The sequence below is a fragment of the Grus americana genome, chromosome 10 (genome assembly GCF_028858705.1).
Source record: "Grus americana isolate bGruAme1 chromosome 10, bGruAme1.mat, whole genome shotgun sequence".
Lineage (NCBI taxonomy): Eukaryota > Metazoa > Chordata > Aves > Gruiformes > Gruidae > Grus > Grus americana.
In genome coordinates this window covers 10,223,288-10,236,398 of record NC_072861.1, presented here as the reverse complement: position 1 = coordinate 10,236,398, position 13,111 = coordinate 10,223,288, and the positions used below count along the sequence as shown (strand labels likewise).

General features: G+C 35.5%; 1 protein-coding gene across 3 annotated transcripts in view; it reads right to left on the bottom strand.

Moving 5' to 3' along the window:
- The window catches only part of WDR72 (WD repeat domain 72), a 117,296-nt gene that overhangs the window by 89,366 nt on the left and 14,819 nt on the right, over nt 1-13,111 (bottom strand). For all 3 annotated transcript variants that reach the window (XM_054837387.1, XM_054837385.1, XM_054837388.1), the window contains 9 exons: nt 11,139-11,313; nt 10,510-10,586; nt 8,571-8,690; nt 6,524-6,669; nt 6,061-6,157; nt 3,021-3,162; nt 2,289-2,531; nt 1,535-1,755; nt 3-198 (listed from right to left, as the gene is read on the bottom strand). In XM_054837387.1, the coding sequence (XP_054693362.1) occupies nt 3-198; nt 1,535-1,755; nt 2,289-2,531; nt 3,021-3,162; nt 6,061-6,157; nt 6,524-6,669; nt 8,571-8,690; nt 10,510-10,586; nt 11,139-11,313 (1,417 nt within the window). The remainder of the gene's footprint in view (nt 1-2; nt 199-1,534; nt 1,756-2,288; nt 2,532-3,020; nt 3,163-6,060; nt 6,158-6,523; nt 6,670-8,570; nt 8,691-10,509; nt 10,587-11,138; nt 11,314-13,111) is intronic.

Below are 13,111 nucleotides of genomic sequence, written 5' to 3'. Positions count from 1 at the left end.
ACCTGTTTCAATTTCCCAAATATAAACTGAATTGTCTTCACATCCAACAATCAGCAGATTTTCAACAGGGTCAAATTTTATCTTCTTCACAGGAAAGAAATGCTTTCTGGCATGTAAGAGACATACTCTCTTCTGAAGATGTAGAATTGCTACTGAGTGATCACTGCACACACAGCACACTATGCTGAGATCTTCTAACTGCAAACCAGAAAGAACTTCAGTTTCAACACTGTAACCACAGTCATAACCACATCATTTTAACAAGCCTGGTAAAAGTTGTCCAGTGATTTCTTCCCTAGAACATACTCATTTCAAAAAAAAATGTTTTATTTCAGCCTACATCTCCAAGTTCTTTTTAACAGGCTAGCTGTAGAACTGATCTCCTGATACAATCTCCTCTGATTTTTTCAATAAAAAACAAAAATAATTTAAATACCATTTTTTCACAATGCTTAGCCTATCAAAGCAGTGACTGTATAACTAAATATACAGCAGCCGTTGTCCTAGAAGAGAAAGTACTAAAAAATTACTTTAAACCAAATCATTGTTCACATGATATAAAATTATGTCAGGTCTTATCACACAAAAGCCAAGGGCAATAGATTTCTTAAAAAATGGGTATGTTATAATTTCATATCACACTGTATGGATCTGATTCTGCAAAGCCTTCCTTTCCTGCAAGTAATTTTTGGTGACACAAAGGAATTCACCTTATGGAAAAATTCAGTCCTGTAAAAAGACCTGAAACACCATCCAAGCAGGTATTAAATCCTATCTAGTTTCCAGAAACAAAGGGCTAAAGAGAGCTTTACAAACATTAAGAACTTATGTCATTGCAAAACATCTTTTGGACTACTTAATGTTGGCATGTAAGCGAACTCTGGGTCAACCATAAGTAAATGCATCTTCAAGGCTTTCTAAGAGGAAAAAGATGAAATCTCAGCCCCCTGGAATACAATAGGGACAGAATTTGTTCAACAAAATTTCATAGAACATTCAGTACAGTAAGTCTTCTAAATTTCAAAATTCACTTACAGAAAAGCAGCCAAAATTATTCTAAATCTCATTAATACACAAAAACATTCATGCAAAGGACCACAAGGTGTGTCAGGAACCAAAATTAAGCATACACATTTAGATAAAATAGTATTGGCCAAAATATTTTCTCACTACGTTCAAACCCCTAGTCTTACTAATTATACTTTTTAACTTCAGAACTTAGGAGATATCCAGATTAACATATAGATTGACAATTATGATATAAAAAATAGTGAATAGAATGTTAAGAGCTTTGATTTAATATGTCACTGGCTAAGGATCATCTTTCTGAATCACTGAAATTACAAACTAACAAGAAATCAACCCTCTGAAATGAAAAACAACTTTCAAACAGGACAATTAAGTGAATGTAGAGTAAGGGTAAAGCGCTGCAGGATAAAAGTATTGCCAGACAGTTTTTACTCTCATGTATATGCACACACACCTGTACAGAGATACTTTTTTTAAAGACATCATTTATTATGCTTTTACTTACTCTGTGGTTTTCTGGAGCTCGCAAGATCTCTGTCACTGGACCAGATTGCAGACTAAATTGGTGTAAAATGCCTCCAGTAAATATATCCCAGCAGATCACAATAGAATCCTGCCCCCCTGATAACAGCCAGCTTGGATCAAATCCTACTGATTTATCATGTGGATAAAGTAAACAAGTGACTCTGCTACTATGACCATTCAGAACCTTGTAAGGTAGATTATCTGAAACAAGATAGTACATAAATTACTTCTGTTGTTTAAGAACAGAGGTCCCATATTTTACAGTACATTTGCTAAAAGTCAGGAAATTCAAAAGATTGAACACAACAATCCTTTACATGGGATCAAAGAATTTCAAACATGTTCCTAGAAGGGAGGACGAAGGTCTGCTCTCTGGAGCTTCATCTACCGAGATGTACCCTTTTTATTCCTTCAGCAGAATGATCTTTTAGAGGGAAAATGACAAAGATGACCACTGCCCATATTGTGACATCCCACATATCTCACTTCCACATGACTCCATCCCCACAGCCATTCCAGGACTCCTCAACAGTACTACCAAGGTGCTTTGCACTAAGCTGTGAACGGATAGATCAGCTACAGAGGGAGAAAGATCCTTCATTTTCCTCATTGAATCCTTGACCATCACCTCTATTCTTCAGAGAATTTTTACAAGGATCACTGAAGGGGATGTCAGAAGTATACAGTCTTCTGTGCTTGAGTGAGATAATTTGGACAAATTTGTTAAAACTTACCTTTCAAAGATATGTTTTCTAAAAGTCTTGTTCTTGCAGTTTTTAAACCTAGTGTTACAAAAATTTTCCCATTTTCACATCCACACACGAGTTTGTCGAGACTGGGTATGTACACAGAAGAACTGACAACTGTACTTTCAATTCCATCTTTAGATGCACAAAGATGATCAATAATGCCCTCAGACATTGAATGGTGTTTATCAAAATTATCCTGAAGAGTCCACATTGCTGTAATTGGGATCTCTAGAGGGTGAGGGAAGAGAATCAGGAATTTTAATTATTTAGTTCAAAATAAAATAAAAATCCAAAGCAAAATATATATTTTCATCTCTTCATCACCTCCCCTAACTTATCCTTTCAGCAGCCTAGTGATGGAAATTTAGCAGTTGCTATTCCAACACTAGATTGCATCTCACTAAATCCTTTCTTTTATACCTCCCTATGAACAACCATAAGCAGGACCAACTACATAAATTTTCGTGACATTTGGTAGAGACGCATTTATGGGCAGATGGTAAGGAAAGAGGAATGTTTATTTGTTCCGTTCCATGAAGAATTTCTAAATGCTGATCTTTGTTAGCATCTTGCTCCTTCTAAATACAGGCAGTTATCATACATGAATGACCATCGCTTTCTAGTCTGAAAATATTTTCATGAGAATTTAAGTTTTCATGAAAATTGACTTAAACACATAATTAAAAAGACAGTATCAAGAGCACAGAATTGCCAGACCTTTTGGTGAACCATCGAATGTTGACACAGGGACATCAGGAACATGCCACAAAGTGATCCTTCCTGAAGCTTCACCAGAAAAAAGAACCTTGTAGAAAGGCTCCTTTCTTTCATTCATGAATCCCATGACAAAAGGAAAACTCTGCGAAAAATAGCAGTTAATCAATATTCTGATAAAGACCTGACAAAATAATGTAATAATTAATTGCAAATTCAAAGGACATCAAAAGCTGTAGAAATATAAAACAAACAATGGTTGAGCGCTCATCTGTCACTAAGTTCTGCTCAGATGAGGTCTACTCTGTCTGGTGCAAGCCCCTCAAAGATCACCTCTGCTTTGACAGTATCCTTGGCTAAGCCTACACCCCGAAAGTGGAATGGGAGGGCTCCCTAGGTTTATTGTCTCTAAATGGAGAATCTATCAATAGTATCACCAGCATATTGAAAAAAATGGCAGCATAAAAACCAAGATCAGGCTGAAAAAAACACAGTGAAACATTGATAATCTTCACATCAAAATAAATTCAATAAAGCTTCAGTCATGATGGCTTAAATTACTACAAATAATGAAAGGTAAGAATTATGCTTTTACATAGATAGGTAATAATTACATCATCATCAGTCATCTGGAAAAAGTTAGATACTATGGAGGTATAATTGATAAAGAGACTTAGTGACATCTACCTGGTTTCATTTAGTCAACACTAAAACATATTGCAGTATATTATCTCAAACACCATGCTTTCGTTCTCCTGTGAAGAGTAGAAGTCTGTAGGTTTTCTTTGCCTGTAGGCATAACATCACAGATAATTCTATATCACCACATCACTAACACCCAAATTTTGTGATAATCTACTGGCGACTTGCCAAAAACATCCTGTTTATTACATAAGCTTCATTCTCAAGTATTAAACTATTAAAATCAGGTGAGGTGTCTAAGGGGAAGCTTCTAGTTGCTTGAAACCTTCACAAAAGTCAGTAGAATTAGGAATCTCCAGGGATGTCTACATTAGTATGTTTGCGTTTACACTAAGAATGACTTTGGAAGTGAATGCTTAGGTTTGTGTTGTGGAGCTGTCGTGGAGCACCAAATGAGGATTCTTTTTGCAGGAAAGTAAACTGGGAGATGTGTGTAGGAGCACAGAAAAACCCAAAAGCACACCATGTACTGTAGATAGTGTGGGTGAAAAGGTCATCAGCATAAACTGGTTTGCACCATACATCACCTTTACTTAGTGTAGACACAGCTTGACTCTGCTCCGTCAAGACATTTTAATAACATTCCCTATGTTGGATATATTTTATTTACAATATTGAAATTTGGGAGCAAATTCCACAATAAGCAACTGTACTGTAATGTGGTTCAATTGACAATCTAAGAACAGACATCAAAATGGATCATCACACAGGCAGTTTTGTTGTCTCACAAATCTGCTATAAAAATTATTCAGGTAGAAAGGTAAATATTAAAGCATAAATATTAGAAAAGCACTGGGGACATTATTTAAAAATGCATACATTTGGGGGGAAGCATATATGAGCTTCCTACACCACTGTAACCCTATTATTTGCTAAGCCATGTGTTTTGGCTATTTCTTTTCCTTCATGATATCTGACCTTTTGGCATCCTTCAGCAGTTATCCTATCTGATTTTAGATCACAGCATTTGGGGAAAAAGCTGAATGGCTTGTGCTATTGCCTTTCAAGTGAAAAATAAGCCTGTCAGGCTTCGCAAGAGCATGCAACAAAAATGCCCTCTAAGAGTCTATAGTTGCCAACAGAAAGAAAAAAGGACACTAGAAAGCCTCATATAGGTACATATTTGACAGTGCTTCTAGTCAGGCATAAATAAAAATGTCTCCCTTGCGTATCTTCAGAAACTGTTTAAAGACCTGTTTGAGTTCACAAATATGCAAACACTAATGCAACAGAAGGCAGGCACATCTTCCAACAATTGCTATTTCATAAACAGTATTAGCAATAAGGCTTAGCAACAAAACCAGAACCAAAGCTACATAGAAAAATGTCTTATATCTTGGTTCAATTTTTGCCAAATAAGAACCCTTGCCAAAGATTCACACAGCCCTGCACACACACCCCCCACCCCCCCCGTTCCTAATTCTAATAAATTTTCTACTTTTAAAATCAATTGTTTTTCCTTACCTATTCTTTGGGGGTCACACAAAGCACTACTCAAAGTGAGTCAAGATGCAGATTTTCCAACACAGCTGAGTCCACTTGACCTACTTTGTCTAAGCAGTAACTTCTAAATTTGAAATTGGTGTGGCATGCTCTGCTAAACCTGAATTCTCAATCAGAAGTATAAAGATCACCTACTTTTCAGCTTCCTCTTTTCTTAACCATAGAGGCTTCTTCAAGCAGAGACCATGGTTCCGAAGAGAGTCACATGTGCCTAATTTTATGCACTGTGGGTACTGTCAGTCTACTCACAGCGTAAGAAAGTTAGGCATGTGATTATGCCTCTGAAGGCTCAAGATAACAGTATTCTGGATAAAATGTCACAGACACAAATCCCATCACAATTTAGGATGAATACACATGGGAAAACCTATTTATGTAGTTACACTGAAACATGCCTACATTTCTCAATAAAACGAACTAAGCAACTTGTTCACATTTCGCTTGTGGGTTGGCTTTTTTGTTGTTTGGTTTTTTTATTACAGATATGAAACTAAAAGCTTCTAAATCTATTTTAGACCACCTGTAACCCAAAAAAGCTCTCCCTTTTTTGCCAAAATTAAAAAATCATTTCAACAATTAGCCTATCTACAGCTGAAAATATAGGAATTTTTTCTCTGTGAAAAAAGTAAATATTGCCAGAATTTAAGACAAACATATGCTATGAGCATCTCCAAGTTTGTATGTAAAAAATTTGAAATTAAGGAATAAGTCTTACTAATTGTTTTCATAGAACAATTAAATCTGTTGACATACTCAACGATTTTTTAGAGATCACTCAGGTAGTTAGAAAACAAATAATGAACTTTTGAAGTTCACTGTAAACTTTTAATGAATTTACCTTGTTTTCCTTCACACCAGTAAAGCTGAGTAAATGAGGATAAACAGTTTCTTTCAGCACCTTCCCATCAGCAGGATACATGCTTTTAGAAAGCCCACTGCATAATTTGGAAAAAAATAATACATTAAAAGCTTTGGAAAGTCATATTTTTTTTTTGTAAAGCAGAATACTAACATCCAAGATTCACAAGTTCAATTAAAAGTTACCGAATAAGTAATTACAAGAGACTTTTTGAAATCACAGCACCAGCTGCCCAAGTTCTACATGGCTAATCTTATTCCTGTGTCCCCTGCTGTGTCAAACAAAGACTGAGGGCTGTCAAACTCAGGGTAAATCTTTGAGTGCCAAAGTGGTTTTGTTCTGGTTTTTGATCATTTGCAACATGCAGAGATTTTCCACAATAAACCTCCCAAAGTTCATCTTGTACCTGAACTTTCTGTGTGAATTTCCCATCTGAGCCCACCTGTTTAGCAGCTGGTAGATGTAACTGTGGCCATCTTCTGTCCAGACGATCAGTCTGTAAGCTGCTAGTACTTCTCCACCAGCAAAGCACTGACCACTTTTACAGAACTCAGTACAAAGCAAGGAGAAATCGCAATAATCATAGACCTAAGCTCAGAAAAACAATAAAATATAAACAATTAGTATTGGCACATTCCTTTTAATTCAAGCTGATTTATGGTCAACGCATCAATAAGTAGAACGTTAGCTTGACTTTGTAGTTTGACTACCTCTTTTAAAGCCAAAGCGGTTTTCATACTGTCAAATTAGTGCAAAGTCAGAATCAAACCATATATTTTGAAGCCAAAGAAACCAACAATAAAGAAAAAACAGCATTAGAGCCTTCTGTTATATCAGGAGATTTTAGATGGGATTTACTTTGTTTTGCCTTGCATTCGTTATTAATATTTACTGGACTGTTAATTTCTTAGAGAGGTAGGTAATGAATTTAGCACATAAATATGACATTGAAGACTTTGATAGAAGCTATAAATGCTTCTGTATTCCTTAAAAGATGATCTGCTGGTATAATCACACCACATATCTTAAAGCAGATTTTGTTCTTTTCTTCTTTGGGTAGTAATAAAGATTTTAATTTTTCACAAATTGGATGAAAGCAAAGAACATATAATCCTCTTTGCTTGCAAGAATTCTTCTCTCATTTCTAGAGCTGGTAAAAAATTATGACTTGTTTGCTTCCTCTGACCTTCCCATTTTAAGCTGAAACAGGATATGACTAGGGCAATCTAGGATATTGTCTGCTTGTTCGTGTTTCTAGTGGCCTCATGGAAAGGATATTCATAGCCACACTTTTATAATTTATTCCAGTAGTGTGAGGAAATAGATTTCAGAATGAGAATTTCTATGACTTATTCATAGCTAGTTTATATTCATTAGCTAATTTCTAGCTAATTTGCTCTATATTTTCATTACTGTAGAAGCAGGTTAAGGAGCTACTCTAAACACACATGTGAATCTCTCCTATGCTATCACATACCTTTCTAATTAAGCAGTAAGATCATCAACTTTTATTTTAAAGCTGTATATTCACTGAAACATAAAAGTTGAAAACCAATGTGACTTATGTAGCTACAACACTACTTTGAGCAGTAAAATAAAACATTCAAATGTATAATGGTGATATTAGAAGAAATATGCACCTCTTGTGGAAAAACATTATAGAAATTAATAGAAAACAATGCATGTTACTCAGATTTTTCCAGGAAAAGCCTATGATTGTCTATATGGAATTTCTTTATAAATGCTTTTCCATTACTTTTTTTAAATAGTCCAAGAGAAGTCTCAAGGATATGCTATAACTTTATTATGCAAAGTTGACCCAGGTGTATGTGAAATTTCTGGCCCCCCCAACAGCACTAGTGTTTGAAACAGGTACATATGTTGCACTAATAGCACAGGATTGTTTTAAGAGGAAAGTTATAAAACTAGAAAAAAGAAAAACTGAACTTTCTTGTAAAATTTCTGTATAACAAAATTAAAATAAATAACAGTTTCAGTAACTACACAATGCATTCATTTTCTTACAGCTACAAGAAAAAGTGAAATAGTCTGGGGTCTTTAGTTTTGCTGGCTTCTATTAGTGGAACCCAGGCTATTGGCTCTGATGGAACAAAGGCCCTTGGTTACTGAGGACTTGCCAGCTGTGATTACTTCTGTCATACTTAAACAGTTTTTGTGCATCTTTGTCTCCTTTTGAAGTGCACTGTGGAGGGGACTATAATGCACCCAGTGCTCAGACTCATACTTGAAGTAATTCCCTTGCTACCCAGCCAATTTCATGTTAAACTTTTAGAGCAGAAATACATTACTGAAAAATAAACACTTCATCTCAGTTAAAATAATCAGAGAAGCAATACAAGGCACATATCTGATAATTGGTGAACACTTTCTTTAAGCTGAGGAGAAAACCAAGCATCTGCATGTAAAAATCACATTGGCTTTTCCAAATTAACAAAATTAAAAAGAAAGTATAACGCTCAGTAACATACCTGCCAGCACGTAGAGGACACGACTAGAAGGAGCCTTTCCGTGTAAGTACAAAACCGTACTGCTTGACAATTTATACAGTCCAGAGATTTTGATTCCTTCTCACACACACTTTGTTCCTCCTTTACAGCACAGATGAAAAAAACGTAAGATTTATTCTAGATATCTGAGCTTTTACTTTTAGGATAGAAACAAGCCACTGAAAATAATTTTATTCACATACATTTTCAAAATGCAAAGCAACATATAATTCTTAATTAAGAGTGAGCTAGGAAGACAGCAGAGTTCACAAGTACCATGTAAACAGAAGACATTCAGCATAGCTCTAACTGGACCTTGATCTCACTTAAAGAAGTGATAATGAATATGGAGAAGGACTAAAGGCAGGTCATAGATAGCATCTGCTGCAATGAATATCTGCTAAGTATTCTTCAGTCAAAATAGCTACAGCCACCTACAAACTGACAGTATCAGATGCAGAATGGCTGATGAATATTCTGCTTTCCCACTCATCCTTGTTGCAACCAGGACAGTCTGAGACATATGGTGTTGTCATATGTCTTGTTTTAACTTAACACCTCTAAAGTAGTAGAGAAGTAATTAATTTTCCTAGCATTGTACTACTGAATGTATAGATGGTTTTAAGAAAATATGTATTTTCACGATTTTCATGTGACTATCAGACTTATCAAGGCCATTGTGCTCAAAAATCCAATATAATAATGTTATATTATTATGGATGTTTCATGTTTTGAAAGATACTGCCACTATCAAAATCTCTCAAAGAAGAAGTGGTATACTGGTCACAGAATCATGGCTGTCTAACTGCAAACCATTTTCTCACTCATCTTGCAGCTCCAATTAATTCCAGTTAAATCCAACAATATTTATTGAAATACTGTTGTTTAACATATGAAGTAGCTGGATTGTTACTAACTCCTGCACTCCTCGCCTCACAAAAGAGAGCCCCAGGCAGTAAACGGACAGCACCATACCATACATCCTTCTCTGATGTCTGTAATCAGCTGTTACAGTCCCCAGAATTTCTACAGCATGACAGTATTTTTCACCTTAGGAGTGTTGAAAAGACACTCCCCCCAAAAACAACCCCAACATTGCAGATAAACCAAAAATCACATCACAAAGACACTGGTATGGTACCAAACTTGACGGACTCTCCTGAGGGGCCTGATGCTACCTGTTAACAAGTAGCACTGCAGCACGCTCTGCAGTTTGTCGAGCAAAGCAGTAATGTATTACGGATGTTCAGGGAAGACTGTCGGCATTTTGCCATTTCTGCTGATGATTCATAGTACTTAGCTGTAATACTGAAGTCCCTTTGTGAATCTAGCTCTGTTTAATTCAAACACAAACCATTGTATTCCAATTCTAACACTTGTGCATGTCAAGTGATAACTGCTGAGAATACTAATACAGAAAAGTTGCACGGAATAAGCAAGTTTGAAGATGTAGAACTAGGGCACTTGATTCAGCAAGAGTCTTTTCCAAGTGAAGACAGCATTGTGGGAAGCAGAGGAAAAGAAAGTCTAAAGAACCATTTTGAAAAAGGTAACGAGGGTGAAGAGGGAGTACAAAGGCTGATTTTGAAGAGCTTTGAGTTTAAAGAGGTTCAAAGAATGGAGTGACATTTTCAGGACAGAATGCAAGCGTTACAGCTTCGGCATCATGGAATACAGAAAGACACGAAGCCTGGGCAAAAGACATTGCAGTTGTCAAGGCAAGAGCTGTCCAACAGCCCAACTAATTCTAAACAGCGATAGGGTGTGCTTTCAGATTTTTGGGACAAAATTAATCAATTCTGTTTAATACTTATCCAGAACATTCTAATTCATTCATATGCTTCTTCAATGCATGCTTTACTTGAGAATATTACTAAGTTCATATTATCATTCAAATTGCTGTTTCACACCTCAGACTGACCTGTATACTATTCAAAGACGAAGATAGGTCCCACACTTTAACAACTCCAGTTACAGACACTGCAACCAATGAGTCTTCTGTGAATAGTTAACAGTGAGATAGTCAACTTGAAACCAAGTTCAAACAGTGCCTAACAAAAAGAGAACCTTGGCATAGACCCTAGTGTTCTATACAGCACTAAAAAAAAAAGGATTCTGCAGGACACTTTAGATGAACTTAATTTTACATAAAAATAACTAATTGGTATACAGAAATACAAAACATGCAAGCAAATAGTGAATAATTATTTTGTCCAATCAGATATATTTCAACAGAAGGCATAGAATATTGGGGTCTTGCCCTGAATTTTCCTGATATTACAATATTTGTACTTGTATACAAGAAATGAGATTCATATAACCAGTGTAGAGGCTCCTTGTTTTTCTCTTTAAGCAACATATTAAATGAAACACAACCAACATCAGGAGTACTAAAAACACCTTAGGTGCTGTCAATGAAATGATACCATCTTTTACATAACAGCTCTGTAAAACATGATTAGGTATTAAAGTTAGTAGGATTGTACTATCTATACAGAAACACTTTATCATGATTTAATTGGCCTACATAAAAACATCTACAATGTATACCTTGAATTCTTGCCGAGTGTACAATACACATACAATTTATCCAATCAGAAGACTGAGATGACGATAAGGTGTGAAGAACACCCAAAGTCTTAGCATCAATAATAAGAACATCTTGATATTCTCCACAACAAAGCAGCCAGCCTTCACCTGTCATTCGGAACGAGCAATGGTAATACTGTGCAAGCGGAAAGAAGAGAGTCAGCATATAAAGCTACACAAACATGCATATTTTTCACATAAAGCATATCATACTCGGAAATGTAATCAACACTTGTAGCATTACTAAAAATCTACTGCATACGTGAGACCACACACAATTTTGCTACTGACAAGAATTTCACATATATTTATAACAATTTAATATAGGCATATATCTTAGAGCTGCTTCATACTGAAAGTATCTGCCCTACCTAAATATTGGGATTTTTTGGAAACAATCAAGGTGCTAATTTTCATTATAAATTGCTGAACAGTTTGGGATTTGTTTCTCAAGAGGCCTCATCTCTCCAAACATTTGCTAAAGCTCCAGTTATCAAGAGGTACATAAAGATGAAAAAATCAGGCAAAAATATAAAATATTCATAATGAATTTTCCATTATTTTCCAGGAAGGCTTTCTACTCCATGAGATATTCTTCATTATGACACTAAATGCCCTAGTGTTCATAGAACACTAGAATGCCCCAGAAGATTCATTCTTTCTCAACAATCTTGCAAAGAAAAAACACACCCATAGCAAAGTATTAAGCAACTGAGATGACAGAGGTGCAGAGTGACTATGAAGGTTTTTTTTAAAAGGTGTTTTATATGTGCAAGAACATTTGCATTTTGTGTAACATCTGTTTGTAATTGTACACATAATTGTTATAAGCAGCCACCTCAAATGAAATTTACAACTAAATAGTATCCTTAAAGAGAGCAATTGTGTAGGCAGAATATCAGATAGACCCACAAAATTGTGTCTCATTTACTACAAATTCTCTGTGCATTCAGTTTTGCTTAGATAATAATTCTTGGTCTGTCAGTTAACTAATTGAAGTCTGAAAACAAAAGAAGCAAAAATAACTGGGAATAGGATAAGTATTACCATGGATATTATGAATGAACAGAGGCAGAAATGGTTAGGAACCATTTGTGATTATTGTTACTCAAATTAGGCTTGAACTGGAAGATTTGTATAGTCAGTCAATCCTCTGAGAAAATCCCACACTGGTTAAGACCCACAAATGGTTAAGAGTTGACCCTGGTGTTAAACTTCATTTCAAATGGCAAATATTCATTTTGCACTGCTTGACACCTGCTATTTACAGCAATCATCTACACTGAACAAAAGGAACCTACTAGATAAATAGGCTAGTACTTTAATTAAAACCTGCTAGAACATTAACTAAAGTAACAATTTTAAATGGTGATGCTATCAAAATCACTGTGCACTAAACCTCCCAGACAATAACATTCTGTAGGAAGTTATGCTCACTCAGGTAATATGCCACAAGCAATCATTCCCCATGAAACAACAGCAAAACCTATAACAAAAAAAAAACAACCAAAAAATCCAACCCCCAAAAAGCCCTTGCAAAAAATCAATTCTAAATATCTGAAGGTTGCATTTTAAGAATAGTTTCCCCTCCTAATGACATCTATTCTTTTTTCCTAAGAAAATGTTCCTGTTAGAAGTTCCTACTTTCCTTTAGCCATCTTGTCCAAGTTACAGAACAAAAATCATTAACTAGCCAAAATTAGACTTAGCTAACTTCTAATAGGGAAGTAACAATTTTCTAAAAGTGTTTGCTTCTGCTACTTGAAGGATAAGAAACATGATTCTGCCTCTGATCTCCGCAAAGCAATTAAGCCATACCACAAAGAGATCATACTGCACCTCTATTACATAACTGAGGCACTGTATTGTGTGTGTATATACATACATGTTAAAAAATATATATGCTTGAAATATGTACACAAATAAAAACTATA